Genomic DNA, 27,459 nt, shown 5'->3' on the forward strand with positions numbered 1-27,459 from the left:
ATTACTTAGATGTACCCCAAGTTACAGTACCACCCTAACCTGAATGTAACCCAAGTTATAGTATGATTCGTACCTAGATGTACTCCCCCCCACAAGTTACAGCATCACCCAAAGCTAGATGTACCCTAAGTTACAATATAATCCATACCTAGATGTACCCCAAGTTACAATATGATCCTTACCTAGCTGTACCCCAAGTTACAGAATCATATCTAATTTTGGTGTTCTGAGCTCAAGATATATGCTCAGAAAGTATCGAGAGTACGGGCCCTATTCTTGCACGTGTAATATTTCACAAATCCAAGCGGACCAATCTTACGAGTTGTATTCTAAAAAATATGTACAGACGGTACGAAAAACGGAAAGTAAGTTTATTTACAATTATAATAATCTGTTATCACAGCAGCTATTTTATTACTGGAGAATATTGACATTTCATTTCAATAATCATATAGACAATAACAACTTGCACAAAATATATATAGACAAATATAGAAGAAAATAAATTTTAAGTTCAGATAAGAATATCAATCAGTATAAAGTCATTCTGCTCGATGTATCTGTACAATCTATAGATCGGCAAAATGAAGTGATGCAAATTGACAATTTGTACATACACCAAAGGTCACACAAGATAATGTATTTTTAGTAAAATGAAGTTACACAAACCGACAGCTTGTAGACCAGTGGAAAACAAAATGTCTACAACAATTTCTTTACTTCGAACAGGTGCAAATTCTACCACCTTGTGTGTGTGAGTATTGGAGGTAACAACAAAAACTCTGATGTGCAACTCATGACTTACACCACAAAAAAAACAAAACAACCTGTGCTGTAAAACCCGTGACTTACAACAAAGAAAACTGTGATCTAAAACTAATGACTTACGCCATTCGGAAGATAATCCTGAAGATGTGGATAGGAATATATCGAAAAGTATTATATCGATACAGTAAAGCATTTGTATTGCATACGTATTTTATCTGTACATTAACGTATTTGTATTGTGTTGTATACGTATTATATCAATACAGTAAAGCATTTGTATTGCATATGTATTCTATCTTTATTATATGCTCATTTTTTCCCCGTTAACTTTACATTGTCAGAATCGTTCAGTATTACCCGATACTGAACTCGCGCGACAATACACATATAGCATTCACGTGCATAATGGAAATACTTTCTATTGTAAACAAACAATGGACGCAGACGCCAGCACTTTTGATTTGTACACAAATCATGTACACTCGCGTAAGAGGCTCTTTACGTTGTGGTTGTTTAAATTTATTTCTGAATGAATTAAAACAGATGCTTCGTGGACTACCACATACCAGCTGTTTTGGCACATTCCGCGTTGATACAATGTTACGGATTTAGGCTAGCTACAGTATATAACAGACGCAAGATAAGGTCCTTACAAATAACATACAAGTGACAAGTCATATACTCTCTTCTTTAGCTGATGATAAGAATGGCAAAATAAAATATACTTACAGTTTTACATCCTGAATTTCCTCAAAATGTATTTTCTTAATTCTGCAAATCCGAATTACATGAGCCATGTCATAGGTTTTCAATCTGGATTACACATTTCGAAATTGTACTGTAATTTACTGTAATGCACTCAAAATGAAATAAGCATTAAATTCCATAGCGTCTTTTTGATAATTGCAATTGAAAGACTTCATATTTTTCCCACATTATGATTTCAAACATTCAGTGACAGAAACAGAAACACATTTGCAGATGTCAACACGCTTCTCCATAGCTTATTAAATCTCATGTATTTCATGTGGAATCGTCACATACAAATCCAGTCCATAATCATGAAATTTCCTAGAATCGAGAAAAATACAAAAATCTATTCATTCCAGATCAAATGGAAAAGTTGTTGCAATGCACAGTCATTCACAATATGACTCCAAATTTCAATTTTAACAAGACACGCCATTTTCTTTCGAAAGTTATGTCGAGCGCGCGACTAAGTTCAAATTTATCTGGGCGGAGTTAAGTGCGCAGTAATAATGTTGATTTGTGTAATGATGAATATGCGCTTGTGTATTTAGTTTGGAATGCGGCATACATTCATTTACGTTGTTTCTTGTAGTGTATTGTGTTTATATAATTAAACCTTAGGTAGAACAAAAGATGAGCATATAATAAAAAGGTTACTGCATTTGTACAGGAAAATATGAACTCGTTTTGTCGAAAGGATATACTGCACTCCCAAGGTCGTGCAGTATTCCATCCCAAAACTCGTTCATATTTTCCCATGCAAATGCAGTAACCTATAAATACAGTACAGTATTTGTATTGTATATGTATTTTACATATACAATAGCGTATTTGTTTTATATATGTATTCTATCTGTACATTATAGTACTTGTACTGCATATGTATTCTATCTGTAAAGTATTTGTATTGTATATGTATCCTATCTGTACAGTAAAGTATTTGTATTGCATATGTATTCTATCTATACAATACAGTATTTGTATTGCATATGTATTCTCTCTGTACATTATAGTATTTGTGTTGCATATGTATTCTATCTATACAGTAAAGTATTTGAAATTGTGCTGCATATGTATATTTACATGTACTATTTAATAAGTACTCTTTTGGATTACATAGGTATATATAGGTATTATATCTATACAGTAAAGTATTTGTATTGCATATGTATTCCATCTATACAGTGCAGTATTTGTACTGCATATGTATTCTATTTATGCAGTAAAGTATTTGTATTGTACACTGTATAGTATTCTATCTATACAGTAACTATTTGTGTTGGGTATGTATTCAATCTATACAGTACAGTATTTGTATTGTATATGTATTCTATTTCTACAGCAAAGAGTATTTGTGTTGCATATGTATTATATCTATACAGTAAAGTATTTGTATTGCATATGTATTATATCAGTACGGTAAAGTATTTGTATTGCATATGCATTCTATCTGTACAGTAAAGTATTTATGTTGGGTTTGTATTCTATCTGTACAGTAAAGCATTTGGATTGTATACGTATTATATCTCTACAGTAAAAAGCATTTGTATTGCATATGTATTCTATCTGTACAGTAAAGTATTTATGTTGGGTATGTATTCTACCTGTACAGTAAAGCATTTGTATTGTATACGTATTCGATCTCTACAGTAAAAAGTATTTGTGTTGCATATGTACTATATCTGTACAGTACAGTATTTGTGTTGTATATGTATCCTATCTGCACAGTAAAGTATTAGTGCTGCATATATATTCTATCTATAAAGTACAGTGTTTGTATTGCATGTGTATTTTATCTGTATAGCAACGAATTTGTATTGCATATGTATTTTATCTGTACAGTAAAATATTTGTATTGTATATGTATTATATTTGTACAGTAAAGTATTTGTATTGCATATGTATTCTATCTATACAGTAAAGTATTTGTATTGCATATGTATTTTATCTGTACAATACAGCACTTGTATTGTATACGTATTCTATCTGTACATTACAGGATTTGTATTGTATATGTATTATATCTGTACAGTACAGTATTTGTAATGTATATATATTATATCTGTACAATACAGTATTTGTATTGTATATGTATTCTATCTATACAGTAAAGTATTTGTATTGTATATGTATTATATCTGTACAGTAAAGTATTTGTATTGGATATGTATTATATCTGTACAATACAGTAGTTGTATTGTATATGTATTCTATCTATACAGTACAGTATTTGTATTGTATATATATCTGTACAGTACAGTATTTGTATTGCATATGTATTCTATCTATACAGAAAAGTATTTGTATTGTATATGTATTCTATCTGTACAGTAAAGTATTTGTATTGGATATGTATTATATCTGTACAATACAGTATTTGTATTGTATATGTATTATATCTATACAGTACAGTATTTGTATTGTATATAAATTATATCTGTACAGTAAAGTACTTGTATTGCATATGTATTCTATCTGTACAGTAACGTATTTGTATTGCACATGTATTGTATATGTACAGTACAGTATTTGTATTGTATATGTATTTTATCTATACAGTACAGTATTTATATTGCATATGTATTCTATCTATACAGTAAAGTATTCTTATTACGTATGTATTCTATCTGTACAGCAAAATATTTTTGTTGCATATGTATCCTATCTATACAGTAAAGTATTTGCATTGCATATATATTATATATGTACAGTAAACAATTTGTATTGTGTTGTATGTGTATTATATCAATACAGTAAAGCATTTGAAACTGTATTGCACATGTGTATTTGCAAATAGGATTTAATAAGTACTCTTTTGTATTGCATATGTATATTGACAAGCAGGATTTAATAAGTACTCTTAGTATATACATACATACATACATACATACATACATACATACATACATACATACATACACACGTAAGTAGTGAATGGGGTCACCCTAGGGACAATGGGAATTATCAGTACAGACACCCCTGGGTCACTCTGGGGACTATGTAAATTTAACATGGAGAAAAATCGTGGGTCACTTTAGGGACAAGGGGAATTGAACATGGAAATAGAGTGTGGGTCTGTCTAGGGACAAGGGGAATTGAACATGGGGAATAGAGTTTGGGTCTGTCTAGGGACAAGGGGAATTGAACATGGGAATAGAGTTTGGGCTTGTCTAGGGACAATGGGAATTTAACATGGGAATAGAGTTTGGGTTTGTCTAGGGACAAGGGGAATGGAACAGGGGACTATAGTGTGGGTCTGTGTAGGGACAATGGGAATTTAACATGGGGAATAGATCGCGGGACTGTCTAGGCACAATGGGAAATTTAACATTACGGAAACCCCTGGGGGGATATAGCCTCAAGGGAATTTAACATATGGAAATTGAACATGGTGGGTCTGTATAGCGTCAAGGGGAATTGAACATGGTGGGACTGTCTAGGGACAATGATGGTAGAGGGTCAAACACAACAGAGACAGAGACATACATACACCAGTGAGATTTATATATAAAGCATTACCAAGACCTGAAATCTTGCTGGGGTGTTCAAAAATTTCCATATTTGTAATGATGCTATAAATAGCTATAATCAAGGAAATGTTCAACGACAAAATGGAAATGACTAAAAGTAACGCTAAAATGACGAAATTGTCACAGAATTTAAAGGAAAATAAACATATCCCCGAAAATTAAGTTACAATGGTTTAGACTAAAATGGATAAAATTAGTAACTACTTACAATATCAACTTGTGTGACGATCGTGGATAAACACCCATGTATCTATTTATAGCTATAATCAGCTGAAATTCCTATGAAATCTCAATATCTATTTATAGCTACAACTTGTGGGTTATTCCTTTGGAAAACCCCACTATCTTTTTTAGCGTCAGTTTGAGTGACGTTCCTGTTTATGAACTCTAGTACATATGTATAGTACAACCTGTGGAAAACCCCAAGTCCATATTTATAGTCTCAAAATTTCCAGCGTCAGTGACGTCACTGTATTGGAAACTAGGGGATAAATGGCAACAGTGTTGCAAGTGGCTGACCTGAATACGCGCTACTGTAGGTAGGTAGGTAGAATGTATTTGATAGGGATAAAGGAAGTTCTATAGGGACAAACAGAGACCAATACACACACACACACACACACACACACACACACACACACGCACACCACAGAGGGAAGAAGAAAAAACAAACCCAAAATATACTATTCACACAGGGAAGAGGAGAAAAACCAACAAATATACTATCCAGACGTTCTTACAATAACACACACACACACACAGAGATCGAAGAATAAAACAAAAATTAAAATATACTATCCATACAAACGTACGTCAACGCATACAAACCCCAAATATACTATCCACACAATGTCGCTAACGCATACAAACTCCAAATATACTATCCATACAAACTTACGCTAACGCATACAAACCCCAAATATACTATCCACACAATGTCGCTAACGCATACAAACTCCAAATATACTATCCATACAAACGTACGCTAACGCATACAAACCCCAAATATACTATCCATACAATGTCGCTAACGCATACAAACTCCAAATATACTATCCATACAAACTTACGCCAACGCATACAAACCCCAAATATACTATCCACACAATGTCGCTAACGCATACAAACCCCAAATATACTATCCACACAAATGTACGCGAATGCATATAAACCCCAAATATACTATCCACACAACGTCGCTAACGCATACAAACCCCAAATATACTATCCACACTCGGGAGGAAGAAGAAAAAACAACCAAATATACGATCTACACAACGTACGCGAACACACACACACACACACACACACGCACACCACAGAGGGAAGAAGAAAACCATTATACACTATCCACACGGAGTGAAGAAATAACCCTTTATATATACTATCAACAGAGAGTGAAGAAAATAACCCATTATATTCCATCAACACAGAGTGAAGAAGAAAAAGTTTTCTGAAAGCACCTAAGCCCTCACCTGCAATGACCAACTCTGCCAAATACCTACACTCCACACGCCACCCCCAACACTACAAAACCCATTTAACCCGTTATTTTATGGCATCAGTGTGTGATTTAGGAAACATCAAGACACAAAATGATGGATGAATAGACTGACTATTGTTTACCGACTTGCATGCCTAAAGAGCGTGTGTGAAGGAAAACATCCTTCCATTTCAATTCTAACTAAAACATGATCCAGAGGGATAGAGAGAGGTGAAAGAACACAATTTCACAAAGTGTGAGTAAAAACAAAACACGCCATCCTTATTATACAATGTCAAGACCAAGAGACACTTACGTTTTCTTTCTGGTCTATTCTCTTTTAGAAGGTAGTATGAAATTTCACATCATGCAGATATAGCTAACTTCATCAGCACTTACACACTATCGTATGACTCTCATCAAATCAACGACCAAAAGAATAAGTTTTGTTGCCACTTTCGCCTGTGAATTATGCTTTCGTATGACTTTTAGCATATATTTGACCAGCAGGTCGATCTGTGCTGACTCTTCCATCTCCTTGATCGTTCTGCTCTATTCTCTTTTAGAAGGTAGTATGAAATTTCACATCAGGGCCAACGCATTGGCTCACATTGTCAATTTTTCCATTTCCATGTCTTCACTGGCACAAGTTCTTCCTCATCTTCAATTTCTTCTTCTTCTGAATCCCTCTTCTCTTTTTCGTCTTGTTTCTGTTTCTTCTCTTTTCTCTTAGGGCACTCTGAATCCCAGTGTCCCTTTCTCCTGACAACGATATTAGGTATCTTGACTTTTGTCTCTCTTTCTTAGACGAAGCAGGTATTCTGGAGACAAATACCCATTTACCTTTGCAGATATAGCTAACTTCGTCAGTACTTACACACTTTCGTATGACTCTCATCAAATCAACGACCAAAAGAATAAGTTTTGTTGCCACTTTCGCCTGTGAATTATGCTTTCGTATGACTTTTAGCATATATTTGACCAGCAGGTCGATCTGTGCTGACTCTTCCATCTTCTTGATCGTTTGAGAGTGGAATGAATACTCTGACGCTAAGACACTCTCCCTAGATACAGGGACCTGCTGCGTATGAAACCTAGTCAAATGTAAATTTTGCAATAAGATGAAACGATTTCATTGAGAAAGTAAAAGGCAATGACATGCCGTGTCGCCTCACACAAGACCTGAATTGTTAGCTCAAATCCGTGTCAGCGATTTCGAAGACGACATAACTGAGCTTTAATCAATGCTCTCCATTTATGCCACAAAACCACGAGTCCTGATTCACGCCAAAAGAAATTTCGTTCGGTCCATAAAAAATAGTATCACATCTGAGAAACGCAAAAACGAACTTCCAGAAAAATGAGAACGACGGCTTACACCTACAACGTGAAATGTATGAGTTCAAGTAGTGCGTAAAACTTAGTCAAATTAAATTTTTATTGTCAAGACGAAACGATCTCTTTTCGAAGAAGAAAGCAGACACCAAGCGACAATGGCGATCCGTGTCACACAACACTTTTCAAAATGTGTATTATTAGAGGTTTGTTCTAGCGATCTGCACGGTTAAATTAAATGTTGATGTATTTTGCAATAAGACGGACACAATTTCCATGGGATCGCCCATGGTACCATTGTTCGTGCATTAGTTTAATTTTTTAAAATATTTTTTTATATAAATCGCCTATAGGATAGACCCAGTAAAGCATGGCCATTCTCGTCACTGTGTGAATTGCTACTCAAGTCAATTCGAAGTGAACGCGGTAAGAAAATAAGTATAGCCAATGAAATGGCTTACAACGGGTGATGCATTGTTTTGTTCTAGGACTATGTGGCATAATAATCCCTACGTTCTTGCGTTGTTACCATTACAGTGCAGACAGACTGGAATGTGAACTTACAAGCCCTCTTTGTGTATTGTACCATTTCTTCTTACCACATCAAAATACTGAGCGTCACAGTATTGGTTCGCGTTTTCAAGCTGACCATTTTTAATATCTTACTTAAACATTTTAACATAAACACTCACACTCACATCGGTAGAGTCAGAACAGACGTGTTACAGTATTGAGGGGCATGTTAGAAAATGTGAAGTATCACAAGTTATTATCACAAACAGAAGTGGAACATAGGGGCTTGCAAGAAAGAAAATAACCCAGACAGTTGGTGTCATCAAGAGTGCTAGAGACGGTGCCCGAACTTGCTTGCTTGCTTACTTGAATTAAAGTGATTTTCGCTCCAGTGGAGCATGTATCACTGGTTTAATCACGCACCGCGTGATTTTTAATTACTCCTGGGGAAGGAAAGAGAGCCTCATCCCCCAGGCTTTTATGTACTCACAGACTACTTTTAAATTTAGCCACTCAAGGTGTAGGACTAACTAGTCCTTAACAACCTGACGGAAAGGCTTTAAACATGAGTGGGAATAGTCTCACCACACACTCATTTTTCTTAGTTGGTTTGAAATGCCTCAGGTGTCAACCCAAGCAGTATGTAAAGCCCGCTACGATTGGTCGGTAGCGAAGACGTCACATTAGGACACATGGGCGTGTGGCAGGTGGAAATTGTTCCACATTCTGCCACGTGTACGATGTCCGCGCGTGGTAAAGGAGGAAAAAAGGTGTCCAGCAAGCCAGCGAGAGTATGGGGTAACATAAAAGCCTGAGGGATGAGGCTCTCTTTCCTTCCCCAGGAGTAATTAAAAATCACGTGGTGAGTGATTAAACCAGTGATACATGCTCCATTGGAGCGAAAATCACTTTAATTCAAGTAAGCAAGCAAGCAAGTTCGGGCACCGTCTCTAGCACTCTTGATGACACCAACTGTCTGGGTTATTTTCTTTCTTGCAAGCCCCTATGTTCCACTTCTGTTTGTGATAATAACTTGTGATACTTCACATTTTCTAAAGTGGAAATCTTTACAAGCCGTACAAAATACAAAACTTATATGACTTTGGCTTTTGACACTTGCACAGACTCTTCACTTTATAAGTGTCACGAGAAAATTGTATGAAGAAGAAAAAAAGATAACATGCCCCTCAATACTGTAACACGTCTGTTCTGACTCTACCGATGTGAGTGTGAGTGTTTATGTTAAAATGTTTAAGTAAGATATTAAAAATGGTCAGCTTGAAAACGCGAACCAATACTGTGACGCTCAGTATTTTGATGTGGTAAGAAGAAATGGTACAATACACAAAGAGGGCTTGTAAGTTCACATTCCAGTCTGTCTGCACTGTAATGGTAACAACGCAAGAGCGTAGGGATTATTATGCCACACAGTCCTAGAACAAAACAATGCATCACCCGTTGTAAGCCATTTCATTGGCTATACTTATTTTCTTACCGCGTTCACTTCGAATTGACTTGAGTAGCAATTCACACAGTGACGAGAATGGCCATGCTTTACTGGGTCTATCCTATAGGCGATTTATATAAAAAAATATTTTAAAAAATTAAACTAATGCACGAACAATGGTACCATGGGCGATCCCATGGAAATTGTGTCCATCTTATTGCAAAATACATCAACATTTAATTTAACCGTGCAGATCGCTAGAACAAACCTCTAATAATACACATTTTGAAAAGTGTTGTGTGACACGGATCGCCATTGTCGCTTGGTGTCTGCTTTCTTCTTCGAAAAGAGATCGTTTCGTCTTGACAATAAAAATTTAATTTGACTAAGTTTTACGCACTACTTGAACTCATACATTTCACGTTATAGGTGTAAGCCGTCGTTCTCATTTTTCTGGAAGTTCGTTTTTGCGTTTCTCAGATGTGATACTATTTTTTATGGACCGAACGAAATTTCTTTTGGCGTGAATCAGGACTCGTGGTTTTGTGGCATAAATGGAGAGCATTGATTAAAGCTCAGTTATGTCGTCTTCGAAATTGCTGACACGGATTTGAGCTAACAATTCAGGTCTTGTGTGAGGCGACACGGCACGTCATTGCCTTTTACTTTCTCAATGAAATACCAGAATACCTGCTTCGTCTAAGAAAGAGAGACAAAAGTCAAGATGCCTAATATCGTTGTCAGGAGAAAGGGACACTGGGATTCAGAGTGCCCTAAGAGAAAAGAGAAGAAACAGAAACAAGACGAAAAAGAGAAGAGGGATTCAGAAGAAGAAGAAATTGAAGATGAGGAAGAACTTGTGCCAGTGAAGACATGGAAATGGAAAAATTGACAATGTGAGCCAATGCGTTGGCCCTGATGTGAAATTTCATACTACCTTCTAAAAGAGAATAGACCAGAAAGAAAAACGTAAGTGTCTCTTGGTCTTGACATTGTATAATAAAGATGGCGTGTTTTGTTTTTACTCACACTTTGTGAAATTGTGCTCTTTCACCTCTCTCTATCCCTCTGGATCATGTTTTAGTTAGAATTGAAATGGAAGGATGTTTTCCTTCACACACGCTCTTTAGGCATGCAAGTCGGTAAACAATAGTCAGTCTATTCATCCATCATTTTGTGTCTTGATGTTTCCTAAATCACACACTGATGCCATAAAATAACGGGTTAAATGGGTTTTGTAGTGTTGGGGGTGGCGTGTGGGGTGTAGGTATTTGGCAGAGTTGGTCATTGCAGGTGAGGGCTTAGGTGCTTTCAAAAAACTTTTTCTTCTTCACTCTGTGTTGATGGAATATAATGGGTTATTTTCTTCACTCTCTGTTGATAGTATATATAAAGGGTTTTTTCTTCACTCCGTGTGGATAGTGTATAATGGTTTTCTTCTTCCCTCTGTGGTATGCGAGTGTGTGTGTGTGTGTGTGTGTTCGCGTACGTTGTGTAGATCGTATATTTGGTTGTTTTTTCTTCTTCCTCCCGAGTATGGATAGTATATTTGGGGTTTGTATGCGTTAGCGACGTTGTGTGGATAGTATATTTGGAGTTTGTATGCGTTCGCGTACATTTGTGTGGATAGTATATTTGGGGTTTGTACGCGTTAGCGACGTTGTGTGGATAGTATATTTGGGGTTTGTATGCGTTCGCGTACGTTTGTATGGATAGTATATTTGGGGTTTGTATGCGTTAGCGACATTGTGTGGATAGTATATTTGGGGTTTGTATGCGTTCGCCTACGTTTGTATGGATAGTACATTTGGGGTTTGTATGCGTTAGCGTACGTTTGTATGGATAGTATATTTGGGGTTTGTATGCGTTAGCGATGTTGTGTGGATAGTATATTTGGGGTTTGTATGCGTTAGCGTAAGTTTGTATGGATAGTATATTTGGAGTTTGTATGCGTTAGCGACGTTGTGTGGATAGTATATTTGGGTTTGTATGCGTTGACGTACGTTTGTATGGATAGTATATTTTAATTTTTGTTTTATTCTTCGATCTGTGTGTGTGTGTGTGTGTGTGTGTTAGTGTAAGAACGTCTGGATAGTATATTTGTTGGTTTTTCTCCTCTTCCCTGTGTGAATAGTATATTTTGGGTTTGTTTTTTCTTCTTCCCTCTGTGGTGTGCGTGTGTGTGTGTGTGTGTGTGTGTGTTGGTCTCTGTTTGTCCCTATAAAACTCCCTTTATCCCTATCAAATACATTCTACCTACCTACCTACAGTAGCGCGTATTCAGGTCAGCCACTTGCAACACTGTTGCCATTTATCCCCTAGTCTCCAGAACAGTGACGTCACTGACGCTGGAAATTTTGAGACTATAAATATGGACTTGGGGTTTTCCACAAGTTGTAGCTATACATATGTACTAGAGTTCATAAACAGGAACGTCACTCAAACTGAGGCTATTAAAAGATAGTGGGGTTTTCCAAAGGAATAACCCACAAGATGTAGCTATAAATAGATAGTGAGATTTCATAGGAATTTCAGCTGATTATAGCTATAAATAGATACATGGGTGTTTATCCACGATCGTCAAACAAGTTGATATTGTAAGTAGTTACTAATTTTATCCATTTTAGTCTAAACCATTGTAACTTAATTTTCGGGGATATGTTTATTTTCCTTTAAATTCTGTGACAATTTCGTCATTTTAGCGTTACTTTTAGTCACTTCCATTTTGACGTTGAACATTTCCTTGATTATAGCTATTTATAGCATCATTACAAATATGGAAATTTTTGTCCCTAGACAGACCCACACTCTATTCCCATGTTCAATTCCCCTTGTCCCTAGAGTGACCCACGATTTTTCTCCATGTTAAATTTACATAGTCCCCAGAGTGACCCAGGGGTGCCTGTAATGGTAATTCCCATTGTCCCTAGGGTGACCCCATTCACTACATACATACATACATACATACATACATACATACATACATACATACATACATACATACATACATACATACACTAAGCGATACAGAAATAAGATAACGATTATATTTTACATTTCGTAATGGAATGACGTCTCGAAAAGTAACAATATAAGTTAGTCAAAAATAAGTTATTTACTCCAAAATTGTCACTCCGCTTGAGGTGGCAGTAAGTCTTGGCGTATATGCTCTCTGGATGTTTCCCGGCCACAATTACTACGGACAAGTCAAAGAAATGAAACAATGATAAATACATAAGCAGCCACTGTGAGGTTAGTCATATCAGTTTACAATGTAAGCTAATACAAATTATAATATATAAATGCAATACATTTTTTTCTGATATCATATTTCTGTGTATATCACGGATGAATGAAATGGGTTTCTTCTCCTATTATATGTTAGAAATGCTATCCAATAATTGACCATATGCTTTCTTAACGATGTTTATATGTACAAATATTAGCACTACGACGCTTCAAATTTAAGCAGGTTTTTTTCTTTGTTCTTTCCTATGGCAATCACTCTCCGTTGAAATTTATTTCCTACATCGTCATGTCTGGAGATAATACAAAAGTTCTTACCCTTACCAAGTCGAAAATGACGTAACGAAAGTAAAGTCCTTGTTGATGATCTAATAAATTTCTCTTGCACAAACTCGATCTCAAGAGCTTTTTTTATTTTCGTTCTTTCCCCAGGCCTGGTTACACGATTTTATCGCAGACTCGTTCTACTAACTAGCACAATCATGCTTCCATGGAAGGAAAACTTTGCGAACTCCGACAGAGACAATAAAACCTTATATAATGATTTATAACTACTAGTCAACGATTCGGCAAATGATTTTACAAAACTAACGTTCTTAACGTGCAAAAAGGCATAGGGCTTAAGAGGAAGAAACCATCTTGAGCTAATGACTCTAAAGTATGATTATAAGTGCCTGTACACCCACCATGACTAACGCAGATGAGATCAATGACAAATTATACGAAGACATAGAATCTGTTATTGCAGATTCCCCCAGAGACAGGCAAGCTTAATATCCTTGGTGATTTCAATACTATAGCTTGCAAAAATCACCACACATAGCCAGGAGTTAGTGGCAAATATGGCTTTGGCAAATGCAGCGGCAACGGACTCTATCAACTGAGGAAATGCGCTGAGCACTACCTCCTAATCACCAATACAGTCTTATACTTGCCAAATCGCGATAAGACGTCTTAGATGCAACGGCGCGCTAAGAACTGCATCCAACTGACTACGTCATCGTTATAGGAAGAGACAGGCAGGATATTCGAATGACAAATGCCATAAGAAGTGCAGAATGCTGGACGACAGGCTCATTGTCTCCTAGCTCAATATCCAGATTTAGCACGACAGACGACCACAAGGCGAACACATTAATACGTGCCGAAAAACGCTCAATGTCTCCAAACTGAAAGAGAAGAAGGTTAAGAAATGTGCATCCGACAAGATGCAATCGATATACACTTCAAAACGTTTGACAAAAGAAGGTGGGCATCCATCAAAGACCCCTTGTGCTCAACTGCTTCCAAAACCATTATGTCCCACCACACGAAAACATCAGTATATTAAGAACGAATCTGACATAGAGAAACTTCGGAATAGGATATCTCGGTTACAGAAAGATAGCACATCATTATCCAAGATTGGACCATTCAACAACGTCAAGAGGACTATTTAATGCAAACCAAGACAGTTGCAAGACGCATGGATGAGCAATAATGCAGACGAGATTCGGTTCTACGCAGACTGGAATGACATATTTGATGCTTGGAAGACATTCTAAGGGCCACAACAGTCATTACGAACATCTCCAACATATGAGTGTTGAATGCGCCAGACCGCTCACCGACAAAGAAATGATACTTCAAAGATGGGCAGAACACTTCAACAGTATTCTTAGTCAACATTCATCTATCAGCGACGGGCTATTGATCGACTGTCGCAAGTATAAATCAACATATAATTTTTAATCCTCCAACTCTGACTGAAACGGTGAACGCAGTTGATTTGCAGAAGTGCTGCATGTAGGGAAAGATTATGCTAAAACTTAGTGATATACCTTTTGAACCTTTCTTCAGCGTATGGCCGTAATGCTTATTTCGTCCACTTGTTTATACCTTAACGACCTTCAAAAGCTTGTAAGATCTTCAACGGCATTTACATGTTTCTTGTTATGTATATCTATATTTAGTTGACCCTTTGCTACATAACAGTATCTATATCGTGTGTAATATTTGTTCATGACTGTAAATTGAAGTGGTCATCTATAAACAAGATATAACAAAGTTTTTGATGATGGGTGTAGATTCTATTATTAAATATATTGGACTATAAACAGGTGCTTACAAGTTAAATGCAACCTATATATTGAACCTGCTGACACGTTTGGAGTAATTTCTCATAGCTACTGATCCTTTCTTCTCGGAAAAATTGAGTTACTTCCCATTGTATGGGTCGATCAGGTGAGTTATTTTATGTCGTAGGTCACGTGCGTAAGTAATGGGAATACCAGACTGAGTATTAAGGTATGTCACGTGGGGTATTTTACGTCATAAATTCGTCATAGACACTTGGAGATGTGTATAATAAGAAAACAGAGCTATTAATTCATTCCTATTCCGGATTTTTATTCCATACGTTCTTGTGTTAACATTGGTCTGAAAATGTTTTTAATGTTGAGTTTAGAATTAATTGGTGAGGAAACATTTGTTTGGATTATTCCTTGGAATTACAAAGTGCTCATATGACCAAATAGTATTGTGAGACTATTGTGAATTATTTAAAGGAGTTATGGACAATGCCGTTGTGATACATTAGGAACGCTGGCAGACCGTTATATTTAAAGGTATAGAATTCATTAATATCATTCGATTATTTTGGACTTGTGAATATTTTTTAGGATTATTTGGGATTAAAATCATAATCTGTCAGTTCCTCTTAAATTTTCATTTCATAACTTTGATAATTAAATTATCTGCTAAGTTTTATACAACGTTTTCTTTTGCTTGACCACAGACTCGTAACATTATAAATGTACATAAATTTGCCTTTACCTCGTGACCAGAACACATATTTCATCGTCAATCGGCAGTCTGTAATGTAATATGTTAAACTTTTATTTTTATTTATTACCAGTTAAGTATACTGCATTTGAAGTCCAATATATCATTTGATGCTTCGAGAGAGTCAGTGTGGTTTCAGAGAAGGATGAGGGAACACAGACCAACGCACTTCAGTTCCAGGGGAAATACCACCATGTGTACAATAGTCGTCGACATTCAGGCGAAGATTAGTTACAGGAAGTGACGACTTTTTCCTAAATGCCAAATCTAAGTCCGATGTGCAATGCAGCATACACCAGTTCTCTTCAGCTTGTGAAAATTTCTCTCTCATAATTAGTATCAAGAAGACAGAGTTGATGCATCAACCTGCACCAGGAAAGTATTCCATGGAGCCTATCACCACAGTAAATGGCCAACCTCTCTTGGCACTGAACATGTTCAACTATCTCAATAGCATACTGCCACGCGCAGTTCACAGCGATAATGGAACCAACAACAGTCTTGCTATAGCAAATGTGACCTTAGGTAGGCTTTGTGCAAATGTGTGGCTGCGCAGAGGAATCAGTCTACAAACAAAACAAAAGGTCTACAAAGTAATTGTGTTGCAGACCATCCTGTATGTTTGCAACACCTGAACGGTGTACCGATGCCACGCCAAAAAGCTAAACCATTTTCACATGGCCTGCTTGAGGAAATTGATGAGAACAGGATGACAGAAAAGTCTCAGACAATGAGGTTCTCAAACGGGTAGGCATTTTAAGCATCCACTCTGATGACGAAACCACAATTGAAATGGGTGGGTCACGTCACCAGGATGTCAGAAGAGTGACTACCAAAGAAGATTTTCTATGGCAAACTGAAGAAGGTAAAGCGATCTCATGGTGGTCAGAAGAAAAACTTTGGAGATTACCTCCAGTCATCCCTGAAATGCTTAAAAACTGTCATGGAACTTGGGACGATTTCACACATGGTCGCTCCACACGGCGTAGTCTCGTCCATACTAGAGCTAAAGAATTTGGACCGAAAAGAATTGCAGAAGCAGTGCAGATTCGCGAGCAGCGGAAATCTCATAACTACAGCACGTCCTTTTGTTGTTCAAACACACTCAGGGAGATTTCTTATCAAGTGTGCCACAAACAGTTTGGAGCACAAATTGTCTTGATCGGCCACTCACGTACTCTCAGAAAACAAACCAGTAAGCGATGTCATGGTCATCTTCGAACTCGAAGGACGAACAGCATTACTAGCAAAGTTCATTTAATTAAAATACAATTATTACTAGCAAATCGCGCTACATTTAAAATCAGATTTATTGCATGCGAAGTGCTCTGCGTGTAGATTAAAATTTACCGTTTGATAGCAAAACAAGATTCTGATAGAGAACACGCACTGCGTACTGTGTAAGACATAATTATGACATGGATATCCAAGTGCGTTTTGTTGCTTAGTTTACCAGCAATTTTTTTAAAAATTTACCAGCAGTATCCTTATTTGTTTATAAAACAGGCAACGAAATGCAAACAGCGTACACCATGATCTGCCGCAGCATAATGTTCCGGCCAATGAATTTCTAGGTCGTTCGTTCTATTTATAATTATGATCTGACTGCGAATTATGCGAAGGGTCTTTGATGTTTGCAATGGTCCAATTTTATTTTTGCCATGGTTTTTCCGGATTCTCCTCAACAACTTAAACCCAGCGTCAGCTCTCTTTGTTTCTGACAGGGATTTAATTGCTGGTAATACCAAACAAAATGTAAGACCACCTATTCAATGCCATACGCGCAAAGTCACTTAGTGCTTATTCAATGCCATACGCACTATGTCACGTAGTGCTTTATTCAATGCCATACGCACGGAGTCACTTAGTGCCTATTCAATGTCATACACACAAAATCACTTGGCTCCTGTTCAATTCCATACGCACAAAATCGGTTCTTTATTGTTGCCCTAAGCAATATGAAAACAGCGCATAGAGTTAGGGTTGAGCAAAATGAAAACACAACACCTTGAGGGTTAAGTTTAAGCAAACCGAAGACAACGTTACGCAGGGAATATTACTTACAGTTAAGTAGTTCTTAAATAACGACCTCTGATAAAATAAGAGGAAAAACCAGCCTATGTAGACAGAAGACTGCTTTCATTCATATTTAATCAAGAAGGTTGGCATACCAGATTCAGAAAGTGGCTCATATGGGCGGATGATTATTTAATAGAGGTGACTTTACGGCAAGTTTAACTATTTAGTATAACAGGAATCAGTGGTGGTCAAGCAAAAAAATCATTACATTGACAAAAATATTTTTTTTATTGGAATTGTTGTTATGGTTTTGTCTATATCTTCATACATTGTAACTTTTGGTATATAACTATACCTAGAATGGGTCTAATTTTTGTTCACGACTGTAAACTGTTGTGTTCTTCTATAAACAAAACAATGACATTGTGATACACACATTCGAGGACCTGCAATTCATTCGGAACATTCGATTCGTTTGTACTTGAATCGAACTCTTTATGATTATTGTAGATTCACTTCATAATACTGTAAATTCCTCTCACATTTTCATTTATAACCTTGTTAATTAAAATATTGTTTAAGTTTTATAAAACAGGTTGGTTTTGATCCTATCTGTTACTTAGTTTACGACAATGGAGTTATAACATTCTGAATAAGCTTGTAACATACTTATGAGAATTGTAAGAATATATAACACATAGATTCAATTTGACCGATTTACCTTGTCCATATAGTATGAAGTAAAATCCGTCCGGGGGATGGTCCTGTTGGACTATGATTCTGGCTGCTTCATAACTGTAGAATAATACAAAGTCTACTTGACCAACTTACTCCTCACAATATAGGCTCATACAAAAAATAACAAGAAAAAAGTGAAGACGTCAAGCTTTGTAAAATTAAATACATAATTTATTTCCCTAGACTATCAAGTGGTAAATGAAAAAAAAGAACTTACGGTTTTACGAATCAAATACAAAAATAATCCAAGATTTAAAGATTAGAAGTCCTAATAATAAAAAGTCCTGACTGAAACTGAGTTCGAATCCCGATGAAATTCAAAATGGAAGGCGATGACGTCTATTGTAACCTGTGAAGTGTTGCAGTATCAACAGTAGCGTTTTGAATCACAGAAAATATTGTTCCAGTTTTTTAATTCTGTATAAATTTCGATAAATATCCTTGTCCAAGAATTAATTTAGAGCACTAGTATTTCCTAGCGAAAACAATTACCTGAAATCCAATTAATTTGAAGAAAATAAAATAGTTAGCACAAACTGGACAGAACATAATACACATGGACGTCGCAAGTGTTAAGGCACGAATGACAATCTTTCTCAAAACATCAGTAATAAGTCTAACTACAACGCAAAACAGATGCCCGGATGAAGGTCACATGGTCATATTTCTAGAACAGAATAGAAGCTTTTTACATTCCAAACATCAAGTACTCCCAGCATGCCTTAACTAAAATCAATGGTTCCTACTATGGGAAAGAACTATTTAAAAAAATTAAAAGTTATTTACCAGAACCCGTTATGGTTCTGAACCAATTTTCCGCATCTTCACTGACCCACAGTAAGTGTTATCTCAACACACAGTCTCTAAGCTAGCACCAAGATCTGTCTTATTGCATGACTACGGTTCTGGATCCAGTTCAGTTGGTCCATTTATATTATGCTATTCAATTGCTCTGCTTGATTTTAGTATTTCGCTCATAAGAACAAATCATGAAACATTGAATGCTTGTTGGGTTTATCTTGTTGTGTTCTTAAAGCTGAGCCCCAAGACATAACAGTAAAGAAACGAATCTATTTATATATAAGTGTATGTATTGTACAATCTTTATATCAGTGCATATACTGTACAATCTGTGTATACGTTTATGTACTGTACTATCTGTATATAAGTGTATACAATCTCTATATAAGTGAATATACGGTAATATGTGTATAGAAGAGTAAATAGTATGATATATGCATATATACGTTTATAATTCTAGAATCTGTATAGTAAGGTATATACTGTACTCTATGTATAGACGAGTATATATTGTGATATCTGCATATATGCGTTTATACTTGTACAATCTGTATAGAAAGGTATATACTGTACTATCTGTATGGAAGTGTATATGCCATTATAGAAGTGATTTATATTCTATTCTGAGTTCAGTAAAACTAAACGTGCATTTTGGGGATCAACCCTTTACCTGAGATTATAAAGGTGTTGTCATAAATGACGATTATGTTTCAATTAAATGGACAGTTATAATTATCGTACCATTCAAAAGTTCCATAAGTGGCAAGGGCTTTCTGCATTCTCAATGGGTACGCTGCTATTGAATCGATACTTCGTAGGGCTACAGTTGCCTGTGAACAAAAGTGTTAAAAATCAATATATTACATCCATATCGACACAGTACTATGTTACTATATTGATGCAGTACTATATTACATCCATATTGACCCAGTACTATATTACATCCATATTGATACAGTACTGTTACATCCATATTGATGCAGTACTATATTACATATATATTGATACAGTACTATATTATATCCATATTGATACATTACTATATTACATATATATTGACAAAGTACTATATTACATCCATATTGATACAGTACTATGTTACATCTATATTGATACAGTACTATATTACATCTATATGGATACAGTGCTATATTACATCCATATTGATACAGTGCTATATTACATCCATATTGATACAGTACTATGTTACATCCATATTGATACAGTACTATATTACATATATATTGATACAGTAATTTATTACATCTATATTAGTACAGAACTATATTGCATCCAGCTATATTGATACAGTACTATATAACATCTATATTGATACAGTACTTCACAGGAAACAAATATGAATTCTCTCTGTCTCTCTCTCTGTCTCTCTCTCTGTCTCTCTCTCTCTCTCTCTCTCTCTCTCTCTCTCTATATATATATATATATATATATATATATATATATATATATATATATATATATATATATATATATATGTGTGTGTGTGTGTGTGTGTGTGTGTGTGTGTGTTTGTCCGTAACTCTCTCCTTCCATCCACTCAGAGAGATATTCAGGACCTTTGGAGGAGTTGAATATCTGTGGAATATTAGTTGAGAAAGAAACCCCTAACATCAACTCAAGCCCTCAGCCCGGTAAAGATTGATTGCTCCATTACAGATGTCTTTTACTCCTGTTTTCCATGCACTTTCTATAAAATGCAACCCTTGTTGTCTCTGAAGAAAGCGTATGCTCTCACTTACATACTTTAGCCTGGATTTCAAACTGGTATATTTAGTCTGCTACGTACATAATGAATGTCGGCTGCAGTACGTGTCTCTGGCGGAGTGGTCAGGATCCTCTTGGCCTCTGCGGACATTCTCATCTAGAAAATGAAGCAATTAAACAATGACTAAAGATTCATCTATATGCATGTTCAGCCAAGTATTTCCTCACCAACATTTTTACATCAGGGAATTATGCATAGATAAAGAAGTGTGGCAGTCCCTAAGTCTAACAGTTGTGTAAAGGATCTTAACAGAGATTGGGAATGTATTAAACTCTAAAATTGTTTTAGGAAAACAGAATTAAATAAAACACAAATTCGGCCATCCAAAGATGTGGATTAAGGCTGGTCCTTCTGGACCAAGATGCAATGTATCCTAGATTTGTTTTGCTTTTTAATATATCTTCAGCGAACTAATCCTTTATTAAAAACAAATTGTAATAACAAGTTAACTTACATCCAGTCACCATACACATAATGTAAGATGCAAGATAGTTGCTACTTATAACCGTTTCTGTAGTAATAAATTATGTCGCCATCTTTCTGTAGTATCAAATCTTCCGGATCTGTGTTGTCTTAAAGAGAACAGTTTCAGAGTACTGTTGTTGTTGTGGGTTTTGGATTAAGGCCATTTTTCAGCGGAAGGGAGCCTATACAAGGCATCTATTATGACTGGTGGAGAAAGAACCAGGTAAAATCTAGGTAAGATCCAACGACCCACGGGAAGCTACTGGCAAGCTTTCTCACGTACCCACCTTGGCTGAGCCCGAGAAGTGTGGACCTTGGATCGAGCGTAACCTACCTATCAGCATCCTTAAAAACTATTACGAGGAACGACGCCTATTATCACTCGAATAATACAATATGAATTTTTAAAAAAAAACAAAATCTAAATATGACACCGTTCCATCGTCAAAATTCGAAAACCATAAAACAAATTAAAAGATAAAATATAACATATCATAACGGATCTTAAATTCAAATTAGGAAGAAATACAACAGGGAAAGATATTTGATCTATACTTGCTGTCTTAAACATACAGAAAATATAGCATACACACAATATAGCACCACTACATATAACAAACACTGAGACGTAGGCGACCTCTAGCAAAGGTCACAAAAATTTCAAGGGAAGGAACTTCGAGCAAGGTGAGAGAAACCATGCTCGGACGAACAAACCTTTAGATCACACTAAGGAAACATAAATACCCCATCAAAAATTTTAAAAACTAAATGTTTTATATAAAATTTTGTTTTTAAATAAAACATATAAACACATCTGAGGGGAAACACACAAACATAAAATGCTTTAATTTTTGGAAATGGGGGGGGGGGCATCTGTCTGGTGCCCTCACCCCCAACCCCCCAAAAAAGAGATTCGAACCTACGCGGATAGAAGCGATCAGTAACGGCGAGAACTTGAGACCACTCAACCACCAGGACACTGGTTTGTGTAAAGCGAATCAGTCCATTTTATTATCAGGATAATGTCATAATTAATAAAACCGCTTTTTTCTGGCATAATTTAACATTTATGTAGGTGTGATTCATACCCTTTAGGTTCTTCCTTTGATACATATATGTGTATAGATATTATTTAATATGTTCATGTAAAATAAGAATAAAAAATATATTCAAATTCATGTAAAACAATATATGTCTTTTTTAATTAAAAGAAGAGAGAAGTAGTCAAGCTTTCTCCAAGTTATCTTTATCTGGCAGCTGAACTCCTTGCTGGTGTAAATAATAAGAGCACTCGTACCGAGTTGATGACAAAATTATACGGTGAATATTAGTATATTATCTCCACTACGATCTAAATAATAAAGTTGAGGATACTTGTCTATCAGCCCTGAAGTGTGATGGGTCGAAGTGAATGTAATGGTCGTTTGACTTGGGGGCTGAATTTCTGATGAGCTCGAACTGGTTGTACAAGGGATGCGTTTGGCCGATTCTGAAATATAAATGTTTATTTGATAAGTACTTTAAATGGTAAATGGTCTGAAATAGATGTTTTGAATATGTTGACGTGTCCACCTCAAACAACGTGGCTGCACGACATGGCATCAAGAGAGAGAGAGAGAGAGAGAGAGAGAGAGAGATTGGATAAACGAAGCTATTAAAATGAAATAAATGTACAACGACTTCTATCTTTATGTTCCCGATAAAGTCTCAGCAAAGCATTATTGTAAAACTGATTGAAAATATTCTTATACTTTTTGGGGTATAAACAAGGCAAGATGGAGAAAGAAAAACCTTATGTCGATTTAAAATACAATAATATTACTTAGTTATGATTCACTTACTCTTTGACTGCATAAACATACCACCATCGTTTCATCAGAAGATACAGCTTTACAAAAAGGCGCCACTTGTTCATCAGACCCTGTAAAAAAAATTAAATACTACCTTTAATAATAAACCAATTATTTTTGTAAAACAAATAATACCACAAAATTCATCACTGGTACGTATTTAAATACTCTCGAATTTCACGATCTTTCTGTGTCACATTTTCTGCCAAATCGAAATTTGTTCTGGAAAAACAATTTTTACATCAAAATGCTCAGCACATATATCAGGTCTAATGGGGGTCGTATAAAGAAAATTATTTCCAATCGAAACAGGTGTCCTAGTTATTAAAGAAGATGACTCCTTATAGCTAGAAAGAACCTGTCCACAGAATCCAATTCTGAACTACTTTCGTTCACATGAAACAATACGACGGTGGAAGGAGATAAAGTTATAATCGGAATATGTTCGTCCTTTTATGTTGTAACATATGATGTGCACACCGCCAGTGGATAAGCATAAAGCACATCAAAATGTTATGTATTTCTACACCTACTTCCGAAGTTATTTAACGACCTTACAGCATGATAATGATGAGAAGACAGTTCTTTTGTCTTTATTATAAGTTTACGATGATATAAAGTCTTCGTGCGCGTCCCAACAAAGAAGCTAGTCAGCCCTGTTTTAACTTTTGTCGTCACAGCGAAAACATTTGTATGTGTATTCTTAAATCAGCTTTAATCCTAGACAATGCAGTTGGTTACTGTAACTTGGTATCACGATGTTAAGAGCAGATTTGTATGTGTCACTTGGTTTGCGTGATATTAAACTATTCATGTTTGAAAAATTCATCATTTACAATTTTACATCCGTACTCAAATTATATTTGTATCGTGAGATATTCAGCGCCATTTGTATTCTAGCTGGTGCACTGAACCTAATTCGTGTACATATGAAACGAGTTTGGGAGATGTAATAATGTATTCGACTCGCCATTTTTCTATTTTCCTCCTGTTAGATGGCTGACTATTCGGCATCGCTCTTTAAAAGTACCACATTATAATAAAATCACAAATTTCTCAGTTTAATGGCAAAAGAAACAGAAGCATATCTCTTTAAACGTGGCAAAACCTGTGAGTAAATAGCTGTAAAAATCACACAGGAATTTTGACAAATAGTCTATTACCTGGAATAAATGACGCCTTGTTTAAATTGACTTCCGGTAGCATGTTTAATGTTAAGACAAAATATTACTTTCAAGATACTCCCACGTGAAGACACGGTTCAAAAGTTATGAAACCATAGATTTATTTGTACAGATCAATGATCTGTGACATCTGAATATAGACAAGTTCTACTAAATCTTAAAAATCAAACAATTTACTTTGTTTCCAAAATTTATTTTGTTATGACTGCATGCCAGACCGAATATTGACTGATAAGGTCTCAAAAATGACGAGAAAAAAAAACAACCAGTATGTACATTTACAGTATAAATATAAAGATGTACCAGTCTGTACATTTACAGTGCAAATGTATTGCTGTACCATTCTGTACATTTACAGTACAAAAAATGTGTTGCTGTTCCAGTCTGTACATTTATAACACACATGTACTGCTGTTCCAAGAGTCTGAGTCTGTACATTTACAGTACAAATGTATTGCTGTACCAATAGTCTGAGTGTACATTTACAGTACAAATATATTTCACACATTCTTTTTCTGGATCAAACATATAGGCGAAAAATATTTGCCTTAAAACCAGAAAGATGGTTATCGCTAAATGTTGATAAAGATTCAAGTGGGATTATTTTCACAGAATTAATGTTACACATCGTTTAAGAAATCTAATAGATCAAACTCACACAAAAAACAAATCATCATACAGAAAAGGAAAACATATTCCAGGTAAACAGTGCTCCCTACTTGGATTTCCTTTGCACAAATATAACACATTCACGGTAAATGGTGCTCCCTGCTTCGAATCGTCATACCGAAAAGGAAAACATATTTAGGGTGATCAATGCTCCCTAATTCGAATCGTCATAGAGAATAGGAAGTCATATTCACGGTGATCAGTGATCACCACTTAGAATCTCCATACAGAAAAGGAATACATATTCGCGGTGTTTGATGCTCCTTATTTAGAATCTACATACAGAAAATGAAGACATATTCACGGTGATCAGTTCTCCCTACTTCGAATCGTCATACATGGATGAAAGTAAATGACCAATGTTCCTTACTTCGAATTGTCATACAGGAATGAAATTAAATGGTCAATCCTCCTTACTTCGAATCGTCATGCAGAAAAGGACACATATTCATTCTGACTAGTGCTCCTTACTTCGTGAATATATTAATTGCTTAAAATATGCTGAATTAATTGCAGCTGGACACCAGTTCAGAAGTTTTCAAGTAAAACACTAAAGAACACTTGAGAAATGACACAAGTCGACCAACATGAAACATAATCAAATCAAACCAATAATAATAGCAAGAAGAATAAGAAGTAGAAGAACAAGAACAAGAAGATATTATTATTATTATTATTATTATTAATTTTGCTGCATCATGAGTGAAAAACAGTATGTAGGAACGTTATGTAGGACAGCGATACAATGACGCATATACATGTATTACCGTTTAGTCTTTTAAAGTTAAGTCATCTTTCATATTTTTGGTATTCTCGCTTTTTTGTTATAGTGACACAATATTGAAAGACTAAATAACATGTGTGAGTATAAAAAATAGTTATATCAATTGGTTGATCAAATGATTGATAGAGTGATAGATCATTCGATTCATTGATTGACTAACTGATTCACAGCACTTACTCTTTCTTCAATTGTATCTGACCTTTGACTTCTACATCATGTTTTTTCTATTCATTGTGACATTTATCACCATTTTGATTCATCATCGCCATTATTATTATTATTATTATTATTATCATCATCATCATCATCATTACATACCTTTCCTTTAACCGCCTTCGTTATTGCTAATTTCATCAGAGTAGCATGACCAGCTTTGCTGAACCTGACACTTCCCACTGTCTTCCGGCGGTCTTTGTCTGAACCCCTCTTGTTTCCATCGAATAAGAAAATAGATCCTCTCCTCATATCGCCTTCTGATAATTCTTTCTTAGCTCTGTTATGTGTGAAAGCTGTTTTGACTACAGACGTCAGCAATCTTTCTCCAATGTCTTTCTTAGCATTGTCACCAAAAACCGTATTCTGAGTGTCAGTTCTGGTTTCCAATCCGGAGCTTGAATATTCCTTGGTATATAGAGGAAAAGTCTTCTTGAGACTACCTAGGGAACATAAATTGGAATTTTCATTGCGCACTCACCAGCTGTAGACATAATTTTTTAATTTATATTAGAGGCACTTTAATAATTGCATAATCTAGCAGTTTTAAATTGACAAAAGAAAATATCAGTGCATTTATACGTGACAATCTTTGTCAATGATATTTCCGTCGTCTCGGATACATTTACGATCTTATAATATTTTCCTCTTTCACGATATAACGTCCAACACTGACAACTGTTTCCTTTCCATCAAGATCTACCAGCCACAAATTAGTTTCGTGAATGGCTTTGTATCATTCTTAACATATTAATGATAATTTCCATATCAATATAACATCATCGCGGTAATAATGTAAAAGACACTCAAGGAAGTAAATTTTTTATGTTTCTTCAGTTTCAATAACTTTGCTTCCATTTTACAACAATTGTCCAGTAATATGTAATAGTAATACAAATAGAAACGGCTAAGCAAAGGGTAGACAAGTCTGCCTTGAGCTCAAACCTCAAAGCCCCAAACGTTGGTTTGTCCGACGTCCTAGTAAGTAAGCTCATTTTCCTGTGACATAAATATTGGTAAGATCCTATGATAAAAATGTTTTCAATTTTATTTAA

The 27,459-nt window shown here is 35.6% G+C and overlaps 1 protein-coding gene across 3 annotated transcripts in view; it reads right to left on the reverse strand.

Moving 5' to 3' along the window:
* Positions 1–27,459, reverse strand: part of LOC149788562 (uncharacterized) — a 92,004-nt gene that overhangs the window by 29,881 nt on the left and 34,664 nt on the right. For 2 of the 3 annotated variants that reach the window (XM_089974598.1, XM_089974597.1), the window contains exons 2-9: positions 26,510–26,847; positions 23,546–23,625; positions 23,079–23,193; positions 21,261–21,335; positions 20,195–20,283; positions 18,636–18,709; positions 12,946–13,022; positions 889–906 (exon numbers count right to left, since the gene is read on the reverse strand). In XM_089974598.1, the coding sequence (XP_089830724.1) occupies positions 889–906; positions 12,946–13,022; positions 18,636–18,709; positions 20,195–20,283; positions 21,261–21,335; positions 23,079–23,193; positions 23,546–23,625; positions 26,510–26,847 (866 nt within the window). The remainder of the gene's footprint in view (positions 1–888; positions 907–12,945; positions 13,023–18,635; positions 18,710–20,194; positions 20,284–21,260; positions 21,336–23,078; positions 23,194–23,545; positions 23,626–26,509; positions 26,848–27,459) is intronic. The other variant, XM_089974599.1, reaches the window with a different exon arrangement.

This window comes from Sinohyriopsis cumingii, chromosome 11 (genome assembly GCF_028554795.1).
Source record: "Sinohyriopsis cumingii isolate HCF-2022 chromosome 11, ASM2855479v2, whole genome shotgun sequence".
In the NCBI taxonomy this organism is placed as follows: domain Eukaryota; kingdom Metazoa; phylum Mollusca; class Bivalvia; order Unionida; family Unionidae; genus Sinohyriopsis; species Sinohyriopsis cumingii.